The sequence below is a fragment of the Peromyscus leucopus genome, chromosome 22 (genome assembly GCF_004664715.2).
Source record: "Peromyscus leucopus breed LL Stock chromosome 22, UCI_PerLeu_2.1, whole genome shotgun sequence".
Taxonomy (NCBI): Eukaryota; Metazoa; Chordata; class Mammalia; order Rodentia; family Cricetidae; genus Peromyscus; species Peromyscus leucopus.
Window position 1 is genome coordinate 34,356,342 of NC_051081.1, and position 18,744 is coordinate 34,375,085.

The 18,744-nt window shown below is 43.0% G+C and overlaps 1 protein-coding gene and 1 non-coding gene across 5 annotated transcripts in view; both read right to left on the minus strand.

The window, feature by feature from the left end:
- Babam2 (BRISC and BRCA1 A complex member 2) overlaps positions 1-18,744 on the minus strand; it is a 373,611-nt gene that overhangs the window by 228,920 nt on the left and 125,947 nt on the right. For all 4 annotated transcript variants that reach the window (XM_028873967.2, XM_028873970.2, XM_037198068.1 and 1 more), the window contains exon 6: positions 8,665-8,739. In XM_028873967.2, coding sequence (XP_028729800.1) covers positions 8,665-8,739 — 75 coding nt within the window. The remainder of the gene's footprint in view (positions 1-8,664; positions 8,740-18,744) is intronic.
- LOC114697498 lies at positions 13,305-13,409 on the minus strand. The gene has a single exon (XR_003735188.1). It is a non-coding gene; the product is annotated as a U6 spliceosomal RNA (small nuclear RNA).

Below are 18,744 nucleotides of genomic sequence, written 5' to 3' on the forward strand. Positions count from 1 at the left end.
GATTATTCTGCATGGGGGCTACTGTTTCAGTGAAGCCTGGTCCAAGCTTCACTTAGACTCTTCAGTTCTGGCTTCCATCTCATTCCCACAATTGGCTTTGTTAAAATGCTGACCGAGAGTATTTCCTAAGCAGTCACACTCTCACTAACACTAAGCCTCTATCCTGGCCACCGAGCTCTCCATCCCTGGGCTCCTGGCTAAGTTAGGTGTGCCTTGTCTTTCCATTCACCAGCTGTTCATTCCACAGCATCTGGCCATCCTTTCTTCATGGAGAGTGTTAGAACTTTAGCTTTCTGGGCCCTCTGTCCTTCTACCGATACACAGTTCTCGGCTGGATCACCCAAGCTCAGACCTTGGCTTGCTTACTGTTTCAGGCTGAATTCCCTCTTTCAAAATGCCTGCTTTGGCTTCATTGTCCTTCTTCTCCACATTGACCTCTTAGGGCAGTGGTTCTCAACCTCAGGTCATGACCCTCTCACAGGGATTTTGTATCTGGTATCCTGAATACCAAATATTTACAGCTCATAACAGTAGCAAAATTACAGTTATGAAGTAACAACGAAAATAACTTTGTGGTTGGGGTCATCACCACATGAGGAACTGTATTAAAGGGTCACAGCATTAGGAAGGTTGAGAGCCACTGTCTCAGGGCCTTTCCTCCTGTTGCCAACTTGAATCACTCTGGGATTCTCATTATTCTTAAATTAGTTCAGCAGATTCCTCAGGAAAACGTTGAAAGAGAACAGGCTCCTGGGCTGGGACAAGACCATCCACCAAGTGGACCCACTGCTCACAGCCGGGGCAGGATGGTGAGGAAAGCTGTCAGACTCAAAACTCACGGCAAGGAGCCATGGAAACAGCCCCGCGCAAGAGAGCAGATTCTAGAAGGAGCATCCATCAAGGAGCCACCTCTGTCTTCAAGAGGAGTTGGAATAGATCGTGCTAGCAATGCAGATGAAGAGGGGCCAGCCCAGACCCGGGAGGGATGGGGCCAAAGAAATCAAACCCAAAGCTGCTCCATGCTAACTCACGATAAGGGAGGAAGACCTTTATGGAAGGTCTGAAGTCATCTGACATCAGGATGTTTATAACACACCTTCCTAGCGTTATTCCTCACTAGTCTCTTTTAAGAATTTCTCTTAGAGCCTAGATTACTACGTACTCCCCAAATTAAGTGTGCTCCCCACAGTCATGCACCAACTGGATAAACCTGCCTGCACTCGGGGGTCCCTTGCCTCTTCTCAAGCCCCTGGTCCTAAGTTTTCCTAACCATTCCTATGCATAACAACCTTTACCTTTTTCCAATTTTTATTATAATTGTCAACCAATATTAATTTACAGATTAATGGGCTTCTATGTGCTGTTTCCAGGACATGACTGCATTTTAAAGGCCAAATATATATGTAGGATCCCAGTTGGTACTTGATTATTTCCAATTAATGTTTGTTAACTGTATATTATGTATAACTGTATAATGAGGTACTTGAGGACAACGATTAATGCTTGAACTTTTAGTGTATGGATGTGCCTATACCTAGTGCCATTTTGAGTCTAAATCAAGACTGAGGTATTCTGCAGAGAATGCACGCCAAACCCAAACCATACCCATTGGGGGGTTCCACTGCAGAGGGTACGGCAGCATGGGACACTGTGGGACAGATTCTGATACGGCCTAGTTCAAAGTTCCTCATCTTTGGGCCATTACATCACAGTTAGGTCACTCTTAATAATAAACCAAACATAGAAATCATGGGAAGGGAAAAACAGCTTTCCATTGCCCCTAGGCTATCATAGTCCCCGGGTCCTGATCAACACGAAGAGATACTCTTGTTTTGGCCTAACCATGGTTTTGTTTGTTTGTTTGTTTGTTTGTTTGTTTGTTTGTTTTTTGAGACAGGGTTTCTCTGTGTAGCTCTGGCGCCTTTCCTGAAACTCACTCTGTAGCCCAGGCTGGCCTTGAACTCACAGAGATCCACCTGCCTCTGCTTCCTGAGTGCTGGGATTAAAGGTGTACTCCGCTGCCACCTGACCTACCCATGGTCTTTAAAAATATTTATCAGACTAGTGAGATGGCACAGTGGTTGAGGCGCTTGCCAACAAGCCTGATGACCTGAGTTCAATCCCAGGAACCCACATATTAGGAGAGAATGACTTCTGCAAGTTGTACTCTGACCTCCACACATATGCCTTGACATGAACACCAAGACACACACACACACACACACACACACACACACACACACACACACACACCATATATATATATATATATATATATATATATATATATATATATATATAATTAAGAGTGAAAATACTTCTCTTTGCCATCACTTAAAAGGCAGGCATTTTTCATATTCCAAAACTTAAAAGCCTGAGCTTCTGGGCTCCTCCTTCAACATCTGCATATCTGGCACAGCAGGCCCTGCTGTCACGGGGAAACAGCTCGAGCTGAACGGCAGCTGCTGCGCTAGATGAAGCCCAGGCTCGCAGGCTCATGACGGTCCTCACCATGTCCTACTCCACGACAGCAAGCCAGAGCCACCCTTCACAGCACCTTTCTGGCTCCGCGAGCATCTGCTGAGCCAGGCTGGACTGAGAGAAGGCTGGTGGGAAGACCTTAACCTACTAAGCACAGCCAGGCTGAGGAAGCTGCTCCTGCTTCAACCAGTCACAGCAGCATGGGCTTGTAGTGCTGCCTTCCCTATCAGCGAGCCACGGAACCGCTGTGTGCGAACAATCTGGGGATTCGCTGTAGCTCTGCCCGTCTAGGACTCCTAAACACATCTTGATAGGCTCACCTTCTTTCTGCTTTCTGTCTCTACTTGGCAGAGTGAACTGTTTCTCACTGTGCGCCCTGACTGATCAGACAGCCACAGTGGGTGGCTTCAGAAGAAAGATGACCGCCCCATGTTCTGACAGACGAACAGACAGACAGATTTGGCTTTTTTACCCACAATTCATTTTTGTAGTGTCAGGATTCAGATTCCATAGGGGAATGAAATTTCAGCAAGCATTCCATTGGGATGAATAGTCTCACTGTGTCACATAAAATGAAGCCAGTAAGATTACTGCAGAAACCAGAAGTCCACATACTTCAGCCATGATTTTGGCTCTGCTTGTGGCCTGGTCTGGGCTATAGCCTGACCATATCCTGTGGAGGGACACTCCAGAGCTATGGAGACTACATGAACAATGTGACATTTTCTTATCCAAGGAAAAGTTGCTGCTGATATTTTTTTACAAGGTTGTATTTATCATATGCATTATGAGCTAGCTAGTTTCATGTCAACTTGACATAAGCTAGAGTTATCACAAAGGAGGGAGTCTCAATTGAGAAAATGTTTCCAGAAGATTGGGTTGTAAGCAGACAAGCCTATAAGGCATATTCTTTTTTCTTTTCTTTTTTTTTATTTTTTTATTTTTTATTTTTCGAGACAGGGTTTCTCTGTGTAGCTTTGCGCCTTTCCTGGGACTCACTTGGTAGCCCAGGCTGGCCTCGAACTCACAGAGATCCACCTGCCTCTGCCTCCCGAGTACTGGGATTAAAGGCATGCGCCACCACCGCCCGGTTAGGCATATTCTTAATTAGTGATTGATGGGGGAGGGCCCAGCCCATTGTTGGTGGGGTTACCCCTGACATGGTGGTCCTGGGTTCCATAAGAAAGCAAGCTCAGCAAGCCACGAGGAGCAAGCCAGTAAGCAGCACTCCTCCACGGCCTCTGCATCAGTTCCTGCCTCCAGGTTCCTGCCCTGCTTGAGTTCTGACCTTGGCTTCCCTCAACAGACTATGACTCAGGACACGGAAGCCGAATAAACCCTTTCCTCCCCTCCTCAAGCTGCTTTTGATGCTGGTGTTTCATCACAGCCGGAGAAGAGTAAGACACACTACCAGCAGGAAATAATTGCTACTTACCCCTCCAGTCCAGTGACATTTGACAGTTCCTATGTATTCCTATACAGTATTACTAAAAGATTCCCACCAAGAGGACTTTAACTTCAGGACAGTCTGTTGATGGCTCCTTCACTTAAGAAACCAATTCAAATAATCAGATATGTCAACAAAATTCTAACCTCCTTCTAAATTATTTATTTGTAGTTTTTGAGTATTTCTTGTTTAGATGATAAAAAACTTTAGTATAAAAATTAGAATTTTTTTCTTTTCTCTCATCACAGAGTACGGTTTTTTTTAGGAAAACAAAAGAAAAAAAGACAGCATGTTCTTTGTATTATATTGTTAGGTTTAGTATTTCACAGAACAAAGAATAAAGATGGGACAGTAGAAGCCAGTTTTCACTCTAACAAAATTAAGAGCAGTGTCTTCTAACGATTAGCTCTCTACTATGAGGAAGAGACCAGTCATCCTTGGCTATCTCTGGGGACTGGTTCCAGGACTCCTCAAGGATGCCACAATCTGCCTGGTGCTTATGTTCTGGATAGAAAATGATAGTATTAGTATATAACCTATGTGCATCCTCCACAGACTTCAAATATCTAGTACCATGTAAATGTTTTGCAAATAATTGCTATAGCATATTATGGGATAATTACACCACCACCACCCCCCAAAACGCCCACCTGTACAAATTCAGTGGAAGTGTGTTTTTTCCCAAATAGTCCATCTTTGCTTGGCTAAATTCATAGATTCAGAAACAGAACCTATGGCTCTGCATGGTTAACTCATATAATTACAAAATATTCTTCCTTTGCTTAAGTATTGTGATGAATAATTACACTTTGACTCTCCCAGCTATTCTATGAACCACAATTTCTCCCTACAAATCCATCAGGTGGGGTATGGAATTGAGCCCAAAAGGATCATACTTGGAAAGATCAGTCTACTTGATCTGAAGCCTATGAAACAGGGTTAATTTGCTGCTGTATGATATACTACAGAAGCAGAATAATCTTACATTTTCCCTTTGGTTTCCACGAGTTTGTGCTAAATTTCTACCACCTGACAATGAAGAGCAGTGACTGGAAAATTATGTTTCTACTGACTGAGTTTTTATATAAGTAATCTATCAATCTCAGCCTTTGATTTAGCACGACCAAAAGTAAAATTCAGGCCCTGAAGTCAGGCTTCATTTTAAGAACCTTATCTACTTATAAAGTAAAATCTGATCACTGAGTATTTCTTAATTGCTCATCCTAACATCAAAGAACCCATTGGTAGGTACACTGGGTGTCACTGGTACTAAGAACTGAAGAGTAGATGGTGAGTTACCACAATGCAATGAACCTCACTGCAGCAAACCCACAGGGCGTTATGGCAAACGCCACGCAGTCTCAGTATTTACAAGTTCTACAGTTCACCAGCCAACTGCAAGGCCAAGTGGGGTGAACTGCTCTGATCGGGACAAAGCATACCCTAACCCTAGGGCATGAAGGAGCTAACTTTATTTTTATACTGACAGAAACAGTTACAGTCCTAGAAATTAAGTGAGTGTGGTGGTTTGAACAGTATGGCCCACATAGGCTCATGCATTTGAATGCTTGGCCTATAGGGAGGGAGTGGCACTATTAGGAGGTGTGGCTCTGTTGGAGTGGGTGTGGCCTTGTCGGAGGAAGTGTGTCACTGAGGAGGCAGTCTTAGAGGTCTCATATGCTCAAGTCATGGCCAGTACGGAACACAGTTCACTTCCTGTTGCCTGTGGATCAAGATGTAGGACTCTCAGCTCCTTCTCCAGCACCATGTCTGCCTGCAGGCTGCCATGCTTTCTCACCATGATGATAATGGACTAAACCTCTGAAACTGTAAACCCATGTTTTCTTTTACAAGAGTTGTCCTGGTCATAGTGTCACATAGTGTCCCCCCTAAGACAGTGGGGAACATCCAAATACCAGTAGCATGTCAAGGAGTTCCTAATGAATACATATTCTCCAGAGAGCAAGCAAGGGGCTGGAGAGCTGGCTCAGCTGATGCGAGCACTTGCATCCCTTGAAGACGACTTTGGTTTGGTTCCCAGCATTCACATGGTGGTTCACACCCATCCATAACTCCAGTTCCAGGGGATCCAATGCCCTCTTCTGACCTTTATGGGCACCAGGCACACACGTGGTGTGCAGACATATTTTTTACACATAAACTAAACAAATCATTTAAAAAAAAAAAAGCATTGCCAAATGTCCCACGGCTGTGATACAACAGATCTTAAACCCCCACATGTCCTCTGCACTGTCCGGGACGGGCCTTGTTTGTCTGCCTGTCTGCTGTACGTGTGCTTTCGTTTTATTGTTTTGCTGTGGTTTTGAGTTGCACAAGTTTTTCCTGTTTTGTTCTTCTTGTTTTACTATTTTGCATAAACTGAAGATCCAAAAGGACGTCAGTGTGGACTCGCAGGTGTTTTATCTATAGCACACAAATTACTTCAGAGTAATTTGAGGAAGAAACCAAAACGCTTCACCATTTTGACTAATATGTTCCACCTTTCTCTTGTCTGGCTGGTAGGAAAACCAGAAGCAAAACGTAAGTGAGACTTGTCAAAATAGAAAACATAGAAATACAGGCACTTACAACTGAAGAGGAAGACACTGGCTGTGAACTGCACCTTCAAGGACATGAGCACAGACAGAGGGATGTCAGTCGAGAAGACTCTTCAAAGTACAAGACCCAACAAATCAGAGCAAACCCATACTAACTAAGTGTGGATTAGTGTGATTATATGGATAACGGACTCATATACTGCTGGATTTCATTTTAAATGAGCTGATGGGAGTGTTAACTGGAATAAATGAAGGAGGTCACTGCGGGACACACTTCACAGGTTCCTAAGGAGACTTCCTGCTGTAATAACAGAGTACCATGATTTCTGGAACCAAATTAATTACACATGGTAATCATGAATCTAATGGTCCAGTCCCCACCAAAGGTTCTAGAGAAACCGACAAAACACTGGCCTCCAGTCTCATCTGAACTTCATAACTGGATACGGAGAGCAAACTAGTCTGCTGAAAACTAAAAAGTTGATGAGCCACCAAAGAAAAATCCCATCTTTATTTAGAGGAAACTAAAATAACTTTCCCTCTTGGAGGGAATGAGTACTTAGGTGTGGTGACATACACATTTAATCCCATAATGCAAGAGGCGAAGGCAGGTAGACTGATCTGAGCTCAAAGCTAGCCTGATTTATACATATTGAGCACAAGGCCAGCCAGTGTTATGCAATGAGACCCTGTCTCAAAAATCAGAAAAGACTTTTGGGGTATAGCTTCTTGTACTACCAGAAGAAAAAAATCTCATGAGGCCCCCCCCTTAACACTACACAAAGAACTATAGGCAACTGAGGAAAGCTGGGAGCAGGAGAGGTAGCCTTCTCCAGAGAAGAGGACATCCATTGACTGTCTAGTGCCAGTCAGCCCTGAGAAAACATACATACATACACACACACACACACACACACACACACACACACACATACATACATACAAGTAGCACTATAGGGATTAGACAGGTTATATTTAGGAATATATATGTTTGTATATATAGGCACACAATAACAATTATTTTTAAAAAGACAACAAATTTGAAGGAGAGTGGAGAGGGGTATATGGGAGGGTTTGGAGGAAGAAATGGGAAGGGGAAAATATTGTAATCACATTATAATCGCAAAAAGAGGAAAGGAAATAAAATGTTGTAAAGAAAAAAGCAATAACAATAAAAAGTTCCCTAGTCGTTTGTTTGTTTGTGACATCTCCCTACACAGCCTCTGGCTGACCTGGAACTTGCTACGTAGCCCTGGCTGTTCTGGAACTCACTCTGTAGACCAGGCTGACCTTGAACTCACAGAGCTCTGCCTGCCTCCTACGTGCTAGGATTAAAGTCATGTGTCACCACTACCCCAGCTCCCCAGTCTCTTGTACTGTTTCAGTCTATAGTCTAGCAAAACAAACTTCCAACCGCTCTCAAGAGTCCTGGCATTCATTGCCGATTTCTATAATGTGTGGGGAGACTTATGCACGGGCCCTGTCTCTTCCCTCAGCTGTTACAAATACAACCAGCTCTCTGAAGGCATCAATTGAAGAAGGCAGAAGTTTTCTAAGATTAGACTGAAATGAAATAAGCACAGGTTGAACCAAGAGCTGAGGGCAGCCAGCCAAATCTTAAATTACAACCCAAATCCTCATCTGAGCTGAACCTGGGCCTCTGTCTTGACATTATCTTCTCGGTGAAGCATGTACCCTTCCCAAACAGTGGTTCCCGAGGCCTCTATCCTACTTTAGAGAATGCCACATATACTGGTCTAGCTAGACTATGACTCTCTGCTGGGACAGCCCAACTTTGAAGGTGTCCAAGTTCAACTACTGACATAAAGAAGATGAAATGCCCTTTAGTGAGCATGTTTAGAAAGCAGAATGCCTTGGACAAGTTCTGTGAGTCTTTCATCCCAGTAAGATTACTAAATAAAAATTATTTTCCTGAGTATAATTTATTTATACTACTAATATATAATCGCCTTGCACACACACACAAAAAAACTCATGTTAAACAATTTTAAGGTTAGTGCTTTAGCAAAGGAAATGGAATTCCAATGAATTGTCCTGCAGTAAGCATCTTATTAGAATGCATCATCAGAACAAAATGTGAACAAACCAGTTATACAAATATTGAGCTAAATGACTGAAGTTTGGTGTATTCTCTTACTGATAATTGTAGATTTTTACCTTAAGAAGGTATGTGGGAATGTTGCTGAAATCTACTGGTAACTTCAATAGGAAACGAGCTGAAAATTCACCAGTCTGTAGGAAGGGGAAAAAAAAAAGATTAAAATATAAAACAGGTTGAGAAGTAACAATTACAACCAAGAAAAAAAATTCACTATTTCAATATGCAGACAACTGTGATTAGGGTTTCCTAACATAGGGCAGAAAAATAGGCTGGAAAAGTAGAAGAGGATTAAAAGAACTCTTAAAACTATTAAAAGAGCACAGTTTTAACATCAAAAATCTACATTTTAATGCATGATAAAATTTTAAAGTATTGCATTTTTAAAACTGTGAAAAGAATACATGAATATTATTTTTCAAAAAACTGAAACAGGAAGAGACCAATCTACCCCTCAGATTTGCTTCCCTAAGCACTCCCATCACCTCACTGATTCCGTAACTTACCATCATGATACAGACACCAGTTAGAGTAGTGTGGAAGTTCATACAAAGACCAAACGCACTCATGTAAAACTAGACATCAATGTAAACCCAGACAAGTTTCTAATCTCTTGGAAGTTCATTAATATTATTATCAACTAATGTTTTCAGCAATTTCCTCTACAATCTATGTAAGAAAGATACATAGAATTGGAGATTTAAAACAAATGTGTGTGTGTGTGTGTGTGTGCGCGCGCGCGCATTGCCAGGGAACAAACCCAGGGCCTCATGCATGCTAGCTAAGTCTTTTTTCTAAGTAGACTATTCAGGAACCTAGGGGTTCCAAGGCCCCTATGCAAACGCAGAAAAACTAGTGATGGAGCTGGTGGGACCCTGAGTCTTCTACCCTCTCTCACTGCGAGCATGCAGTGTGGCTGGGGATTCTGACACAATGAATTCCAATACGACATGTTGGACAAAACAAAGAAAGAAACAGCAACAACAAAAACACAGCTGATCTAAAACTACTTTAGAGAATGGTTCTCGCTCTGGCCCACCCATCGGCTTAGGAACACAGATGAATGCAACTCTCGTCTCTCATCAGAGAAGCTTGTATTTATAAAAAACGGTAACAAAGAGATCCACAACTGGTCAAGGTACAGAGAATAAAAGATTTTAGAATGCCCAGCCCTAAGTAGGACATCTGTACCATAATCCCCTCCTCCTAGGGCTCATGGGTGATTGCAGAAGAGGAGGGAGAATGAGCGTAAACCCTGAGGTGGTGGATGACTTCAAGGAAACGGCGTCCTCTGGACACAACAGGGCAGCTGCACATCGGAACGGACAGCCGCTGTGACATCACACACGAGACCCGTGACTGACACAGCTCAAGCCAAACCACATCCCAACATGGAGAGCGGGGGTGGGGGGTGGGGTGGGTGTGGAGTCCCACATTTAGTGCTCCAGCTACTGAACTGAACGAGCTATTGGGAGAAAGTCAGCTTTCCTTAAGTGTAGCTCCTGGGAAGTCTCCCACCCTCCAGGAGAAGGTTATATATCCAAGAACATGCAGGTAGCACAAACCAGACTTGATCAGAATGGTGGGGGGGGGGGAGTAAGGGAAGTGGGGATGACTGTGGGAGGGGCTGGAGGGGGTGAACCCGATCAAAACACACTATACAAAGTGCTCAAAGCACAAATATTAAAAAAAATATCTCTCTATCCTTCCATAACATGATTACTTCTGAGCTCCCAGTATCTTTTCTGCCTTCCAATCCTTCAAAAATTCAACCACATAAACTCCCAAATCATAGCTTTCCACACAGAAAGCGCCCACAAGTAATTTTTAGGGACGAATGGATGAGGCCCACACAAGCCAAGCACACCTTTCACAGACGGCTCCACAGGTGTTACGGCTCCCTTCTACAAACACTGACAGCTGCCTTCGGGCCTCTGGCCCTCATCAAACTCTGACTTGAACTTCAGAAATGGAGACACGCATACCAAAGCTTAGTTCGGAAGCTAGCAGTGTGCAGTCTCTGCCTGGCTCAGCGCTCTCCTTACCACTTAGGACATCTAACTTGCATCTGTCTCTGGCTAAAGATGGAACATTTCTCCACAAGGCCAACCTCCTGACAGAAAGGGGAGAAATGAGGAGTACCCCAAGACAAAGCTGAGGCAATCCAGAGACAAAAACCCTGCGCACCAGGAATGCAAAAGGTGAGGCACGGCCGGATTCTCCGAGCTAAGCAGCTACCCCCAGCCCAGCACTGGGGCGCACACTTACGGGCCACACAATGACCTGCTAACACCACCTCAAGGGGATGGCTGAAGGAAGGGTGGCTTCCCTTCTACTGCAGCCTAAGACTTCTGGCGTTTAGCTCCTAAAAGACTCTAAAGCTAACATGCCCTACTGAACGGTGGCTCTTTGGATCAAGACATACCGGAACTGTCAGGGAGGAGATCATACTTTGAAAGAACTAAGTCTATGCTAACATCTAATTCTACAGTGTTAAATGGGGTTTTATAAGAAGTCTACTGGCCCACTGGGTACTGAAAGTGCAGAAAGAAAACAGCAAGTCTCCCCCGGGAGTGTGTACAGTGCTCAGCCAAGAACGCATGCTCCCGACTGACCCTCCGCTCTTTCTCCTATAACATCACTTCCCTCTGCTCACTCTATCAACCTGCAAGCATCGTCTTAGAGAAGTCTTCTTTTTTATTTTGGTGTGTAGCTTTGCGCCTTTCCTGGGACTCACTTGGTAGTCCAGGCTGGCCTCGAACTCACAGAGATCCGCCTGCCTCTGCCTCCCGAGTGCTGGGACTAAAGGCGTGCACCACCACCGCCCGGCGAGAAGTCTTCTTTTATCTCACTTCCTTGATAAGCTCCCACCTTATTCTTGGTTCTACATTATAAAATCCTCCTCCCGAGGCGGTCAGGAGTAGATTTGAGGTCTGTATTTCCTCTTGTTTTTCTCTCTAGTCAAGCCTTCTTCCCATCACTCCACCAAGACAGCTCTTGCAAGGTCTCCAATGACCTCCCCATTGCCAAACCCCGTGGTCACTTCTGTCTTGTCTCAGCGCCATGTCAGCAGCGCTCCCGCAGGGCGGATCACTCATTTCTCAGAACAGAATTCACTTAGCTTCCAGGGTCTTTGCCACTCTGCCTGGCCTCATGGCTAATCTCCTCAACCTGGAAACGATGAAGTATGCCTGGGCTTAACTCCAAGACCTCTTGGCTTTGCTACACTCACCAGAGACCTCATACAAGCTCATGGCTATTGCCTCATACAAGCTCATGGCCTTAAATAATATTTATACACCGATGGCTCCCAAATGCCCTAGCTCCACTCCAGACATTTTCCTAATTCAAATGTATTTCTCCAATACCATGAAAATTCCCGATTTTGTGTTCTTTCCTTGGTATTTATTCCTCATTGCAAAAAAAGAGAAACTCTACTATCCTTTCAGACAAAAAAGAAAAGAAGGAAAAAAATTCCACAACCGCCCTGACATCTAGCTTTCCCTCTTCCCTCACAGGCAGTGGAAACACATACTGCTGATGGAGCGGCCACTTCTCACGTCCCCTGACACCTGCCCCCACCTGGGGGAAGCCACATGACCTCTAGGCTAGACACTGCCATTGTCCCGGACTGCTTCATAACTTTTCAGCTGCAGGGCATTTTCTTACCAACACGTTGCAGACGGATCATGACGGTTCTTGTTTAAAGTCCTCGGACTGTGGAGATTTAAGGCCTTTCCAGTGTAAGGTGACAAAGGGACAAGGGAGCAGGGGAGCAAAGTATCCAGAAGAGCAAGAGAGGACAGCCACAGAGAGATACAAAAGGGACTACTGCAAGCACGAGGAAAACTTCTTAACTCATCTGGGGACAGGACTTTCAAAGGTGCCATGGGATTCCTCCAAGACATTGGGAGAGTTGGAGAAATGATAAATCAAATTCAACCTCTTTATTCTTCACTTTCAATTATAAAGGCAAACAAACTACCTAGCAATAAATAGACATCTTATCAGCTATGTTAAGTTAACTATGTTAACAGTGTCAAATGTTAGTCCCTAATTGAAATGGAAATTTCAAAGTCTTTAATTTGTTAAATCTGATGGCTTGTGTGTGTATGTATGTATCTGTATACACACACATATATGTATTTTTAAAACCAATAGAAGAAAAATGTGGGATTTTAAAAATTATAAGAATTCCTGTCCATATAAGGTAACAAAAATAATTACATATTTAGCACTTGGACTCATGTGAACTACAAGCTATTTTAGTCCACATACTACATTTTAGCTTTTTAACCCTCTTAGTTTACACAATATATTTTTATTCTACCAACTATTTTAGACCAAACTTAAAAAAAAAAAAAAAAAAAAAAAACCACCTCTCCAATGGTCCCTGCTTTATCCTTTCTCAAAATGTTGCTCCCAGAACTGACATACATGTGTGTTTGTTGGCAAGGGGCTGATTGACACATTGACGTCACAATTAAAAACCAGTATGAATTTGAGTTTCTCGGCGATGGGCTAAGGTATGAAACCAAGTCAGCATGAAAGGGACCTGTGATAGAAGGGGATGCGCTCTGCTGGGAAAGAAAGGATTGTTTATGGGTTCTAGCTTCCGAGTCTACCATACCTTTCTTCTGAAAAATATTTGATCAGCACATATTAATTATACAAACTAATGGGTTCCACTGTGACATTTAAAAGCATGGAATGCTTCGTGAATTCACATGCCATCCTTGTACAGGAGCCATGCTCATCTTCTCTCCAGTTCCAATTTTAGAAGATGTGCTGCTGGATCCAGCGCCCACTGCACACTTCTTAGGCCTTCGAAGGAATAAAGAGAAACTGGGCTGGAGACGCAGCTCAGTAGCCAAAAGATTGCCTAGAATGCCCAGGCCCCACGTTCAACCCCAGGCCGGGGGAAACAGGAAACTCAGCACTTATCTCTAAAGCACAGCCATCCTGGGAACTAAGGCTCGGGAATCCTGGTGCTGGCTGGCATTGACTCTCCTATGATCCGTAAACTAGCCTTCCGCCGTGAGACTGAGCGGCCAACGGCAGTCTAAAGCATGTCTTTGTGCAACTGGAATTACAGACACGCTATGAAGAGGAAGACTCCCGTGGGCACGCGCGCACACGTTCGTATTCACACACAGACACACAATCACTGCTCAACCATACACAAGGACTGTCTTCACATCTGATTTGCCATTGCTGTTGTGTCGCCGGAGATAACTTCCACGGCACTCCTTCCTGTAAGCTGTGACTGAGACATTTAGAGGCAGCCAAGTGAACGGGATAATTTGAGTGTTTTTCATGAGTCCCTGGTCAGGCCTCCTCTTGGACAGACACAGAAGATGACCTGACCTATGGCTGTGAAAGTGTTAGTCTCCCTGACAACTGCCTTAATGGCACCTGTCCCCAGCATCGGCCATGAATGTGTGCATCCTCCTCTTCTTAACTGAGAGAGTGTTGGCAAGGGCTCCAGCTGACAATTTCCTGGGCCTGGGCTTTTCTCCTTCACAGCAGCTGTCCCACAGTTCCCTTCATCTTTGGGAAGTGACAGGCAGACATCTTGTGCTGAACAGATTCCAGTCAGCTCGTCCCGCCTCAGGGAACCCTCCTTCCTGTCTTAGGAACTGTGTCCTTATCCACGAATAAGCTTTCATCTGAGATTGACCAGTGCCACTCAGAGCAGATAAAGGCTAAGAAGTGGAAAAGGCGACTCTAACGGCATCTGGGACAAGGTGGTAGCAGAGATTCTTAAGACTGACAATCGGCTAATCTGGAGGTTGTGGCCTGTTCTTTGGCAACAAAATAAACATACAGAACATGTAAAAAAAAAAAAAAAGACAGCCAATTTAGTCTTATTAGAATATCACACTTCTTAAAGGTAATCTTAAGATGTAATACTGACCCCCAAATTGTGTTCAACAGACCATAATTTATTTCTGGTTTTTTTGTTTGTTTGTTTGCTTTGTTTTTGTTTTTGTTTTTTTTCAAGACAGAGTTTCTCTGTGTAGTTTTGGTGCCTAGGAACTCACTCTGTAGACCAGGCTGGCCTCAAACTCAAAGAGATCCACCTGCCTCTGCCTCCTGAGTGCTTGGATTAAAGGCGTGTGCCACCACCACCCAGCTATTTCTATCTATTTTGAAGCAAGGGGAAATAGAAGCTAAGAATAGAGTCCCTTGCTGGGCAGTAAAGGAGAGTGGAACTCCACCTCAAGACACCATGGATAAAGCTCCATGTTTTCAGCAAACAGAAATGCACGCCTTGTATGACCTCATTCAGGTTTCTAATAAATTCCTGAACAGGACAGAGTTGAAGGAAAGACCTCATGATACTCCTCAAAATGCTGGAGGGTGTGGAGACAGGAAGTCCACAGAGCACTTGCCACTTTGACCAGCTGACATGGACATTTTACCAAGTTACCGTGCCTTGATAGACAAGGGGAAGACACCAACATCAATCAATCTTTGTCCTCCTCATGAATGTGTACACATGTGCACATGCATCCCTATATACATACCACACACACACATACATATACAAAGAAAAGTAGGGGATAGGAAAAAGGAGTCCAATTCATCTGTGAAATCTCGTGATTTGACCTGAGAAATGACATGAGAAATCCTATGATTTCTCAAAGATCATGTCCACAAGTGAAGCCCTGCCAGCTCTCCCCTGAGAGCCTCCTCCAGCCACACTGCTGCCCATCCCTTGATCTTAGAGCAGACAAACCCTCTCTCGGTGCCGACCTGACCCCTGGGGCTGTAAGGAAGCATGGCTGGATCGTCTTAAGCTCCCTGGATCACAGTAAGTTCACAGCGGCAATAACAAGCTAATACAGTTCTTGATTCGAAACATTTTGGCTCAGAATCAAGATCTTTTCTATCTTGCAGGGTCCTGTGTTAACTAAGGTAAAAACAAAGACAAAAAAAATGGCACATAGATGGATGTTTGTAATCCCACTGCTCGGAGGCAGAGACAAGCATATTCCAGAAGCTCACTAGGCAACTGGTCTAGCCTATTTGGTGAGTTCCAGGCCAATAAGAGAGACCGTCTCAAAAAAAAAAAAAAAAAAAAAGTAGATAGCATCAAAAAACAACAAAAACCACTCAAAGTTGTCCTCTAGCTTCTAGATGCATGCACACGCACACACATACACACGCAAGACACATTCAACTGCATGTGTATGCACATACACACACACATAAACACACAAAAGATAAGAAACAAAATCATAAAAACTATAACTGAACAGTAATTCCCATTTTAAAATGAGCCTCCCAATATTAAAGACAACACAAACTCACAAAGAAGTCAAGATGGATTAAACCTAACATCCTTTTCTGAGAGGACAATTAAGTGGACTTTTTAGTAACAAAGAACTTTGAATAGTTAAATATGTTCAAACAGGAAGAGTTGTTTGAAATTTTTAAAAATATATTGCTCATTCGTATGACTTTGGGAATCACATCCCTTAATAAAAGTTAAAGACTCTAAGGGAGATCATATTGAACTTAAGAAAAGAAAGTGCTGTGGAATAATCCTCTTGTGCACTGTAAAGATTTGTCACTCAAATTGGTTTAATAAAGCACTGATTGACCAGTAGCTAGGCAGGAAGTATAGGCAGGGCAACCAAACTAAGAATGCTGGGAAGGAGAAGGGTGGAGTTTGAGAGAGTCACCAGCAAACACAGAGAAGCAAGATGAGAATGCCATACTGAGGAAAAGGTTCTAAGCCATGTGGCTAAACACAGATAAGAGTTATGAGTCAATTTAAGTGTAAGAGCTAGCTAGTAACAAGCCTGAGCTATCAACCAAGCATTTAAAAGTCACATTCAGCCTCTGGGACCAGGTGGTCAGGACAGGAAAACTCCATTTACATATGGGGCTTGACCCATGGACCGTGGTGGCCTTACATCCACATAAAGACTAAAAAAAAACTTAAAAAAGGGGGAGGAGTTCATGCAGGCCACAGTACAAAAACACATCCCCTGGTCATGGCCATGAGCTAAACAGCGTTGGGGGTTTCTGCAGTCTCTCACACAGGCCGCAGTACAAAGAGGCTTCTCCCAGCTGCTGCCTCCCTGCTTGAGAGCTCTGCCAACATGCTACATGGTGGGTTTAGGGTTTTTGCTCATGGAGACAGAAAGAGTTAAGGATGCACAGTAACAACAGATTCCGATGAAAAACACAGCCAAACAGGTCACAATATATTTAAAAAAATGTACGGAGCCTTGGGAAAGAGAAAAAAAAATTTACAGTCATAGATTAAAAATATATAGTTTTAAAATAAATAAAGTCCTTAAAAAGGAATAGAGTAATAAAAATTATAATAAGCCACTTAAAGATGGAAAATAGACAGTCTGGATATTGTATGTTATTGTATTGTCTTTAATTTTTTGACTACTGATAAACAAATGATAACAGCTAAGAAACATTTGATTATGAAAACTACTAGATTAAGCCAACCTATATATTTAAAAAATACCTTGACATCAAAATTTAAGTCAAAAGATATGATACTTTGGGGGAGAGGTTATGCTTCCCCCTCCCCCAGGAAATGAGAGGCTCTGGATTCATTCTGAGTTCTGAAAAATCTCCAATGGGAATGGATGACCCAGATGATCCAATGTTTCAAAGTACCTCTGTTGCAGTTTCTTCTGAGTTCTGCATCCAGAACAGCTTCAAGGCTGCTGGCTGAGATGATCCAGCCTCACAGAATACTCCAGTCAGGAATTGACCATAATCCTAAATTTTCTCAGGGTCCCCTAAAGATTACCTGCACCCTCAACCAACAGGAAATAGTCTAGAGAACTATGCCCACATTTTCAAAAAATGGGTTATGGATATTTATTATCATTTGGGGGAGGTGGTTACAAGCTGTTATTGGTAATGGTCAGGAAAGAAGCTAAACAAGGGAGATTAGATTCAGGGATCTTGTTCTGAAAAGAAAAAGGGGGGATATAGAAATGAAAGGATAAAAGGGTAGATTATTGAGTCTACTTTTATCAAAAAAAAACTATTAACTGTACATATTTTACATTGGTATGGATTTTGGTTTATTGATACAAATTTAAAGTTAATTTTGTTATACTGTATATTTCTACTCTTGTTTAGGGTATTATGTTTATGAAGCTCATTTAAAATGTAATTGCTGTGGGATGGTCTATATGTTAAATTGCTCTGATTGGTCAATAAATAAAACACTGATTGGCCAGTGGCCAGGCAGGAAGTAGATGGGACAAGGAGAGAGGAGAATTATGGGAAGCAAAAGGCTGAGGCAGAGAGACACTGCCAGCTGGCGCCATGACCAGCAGCATGTGAAGACACTGGTAAGCCACCAGCCATGTGGCAAGGTATAGATTTATGGAAATGGATTAATTTAAGCTATAAGAACAGTTAGCAAGAAGCCTGCCACGGCCATAGTTTGTAAGCAATATAAGTCTCTGTGTTTACTTGGTTGGGTCTGAGTGGCTGTGGGACTGGCAGGTGACAAAGATTTGTCCTGACTGTGGGCAAGGCAGGAAAACTCTAGCTACATGTAATATATAATTAAGAAATACAAATTAATAGTCATTTATAATAGCAAACCTATAATTATGTTAGGTATGTTTTCAAGGTCATGAAGAAATATATTTCATATAGATAGGCAATTGTCAAACACTTTAAAGACCTATAGAATATAGCATTTAAAATTTCCATTGTTTTCTTTATTGCAAAAGCTAGACATGCAGGCAAAGAAAGTGCCCTTGCCTCAACTGCTGACAGTTACTGTCCAAACTGGACCAGTAGGATGCAAGAAAGGTGACTGTCAAACTTTGCCAAGATACAGTAGAACAGTCCTTCAAAATTCCCTGATTCACAGGAAAGTCTGTCAGATATGCTAGGCCTATAGGCCAGAGCTGGATACCCCAACGCTACAAAGGAACTTTGGGTGACTGTCCAGGCAGCTTGAGGTCCCTGTCATTGGGTAACATTTTACCCTTCTGGGGTTGTTAATGGAGTTAAAGACTAGATAGTTATAGTTTTCTTTAGTTATGATAAACGATAAATTAGGTACAAAACTTTGGACTACAAAGATAAGATAGATAATGAAGTATTTTCTCTAATTTTGCCAAATACAAATAGAT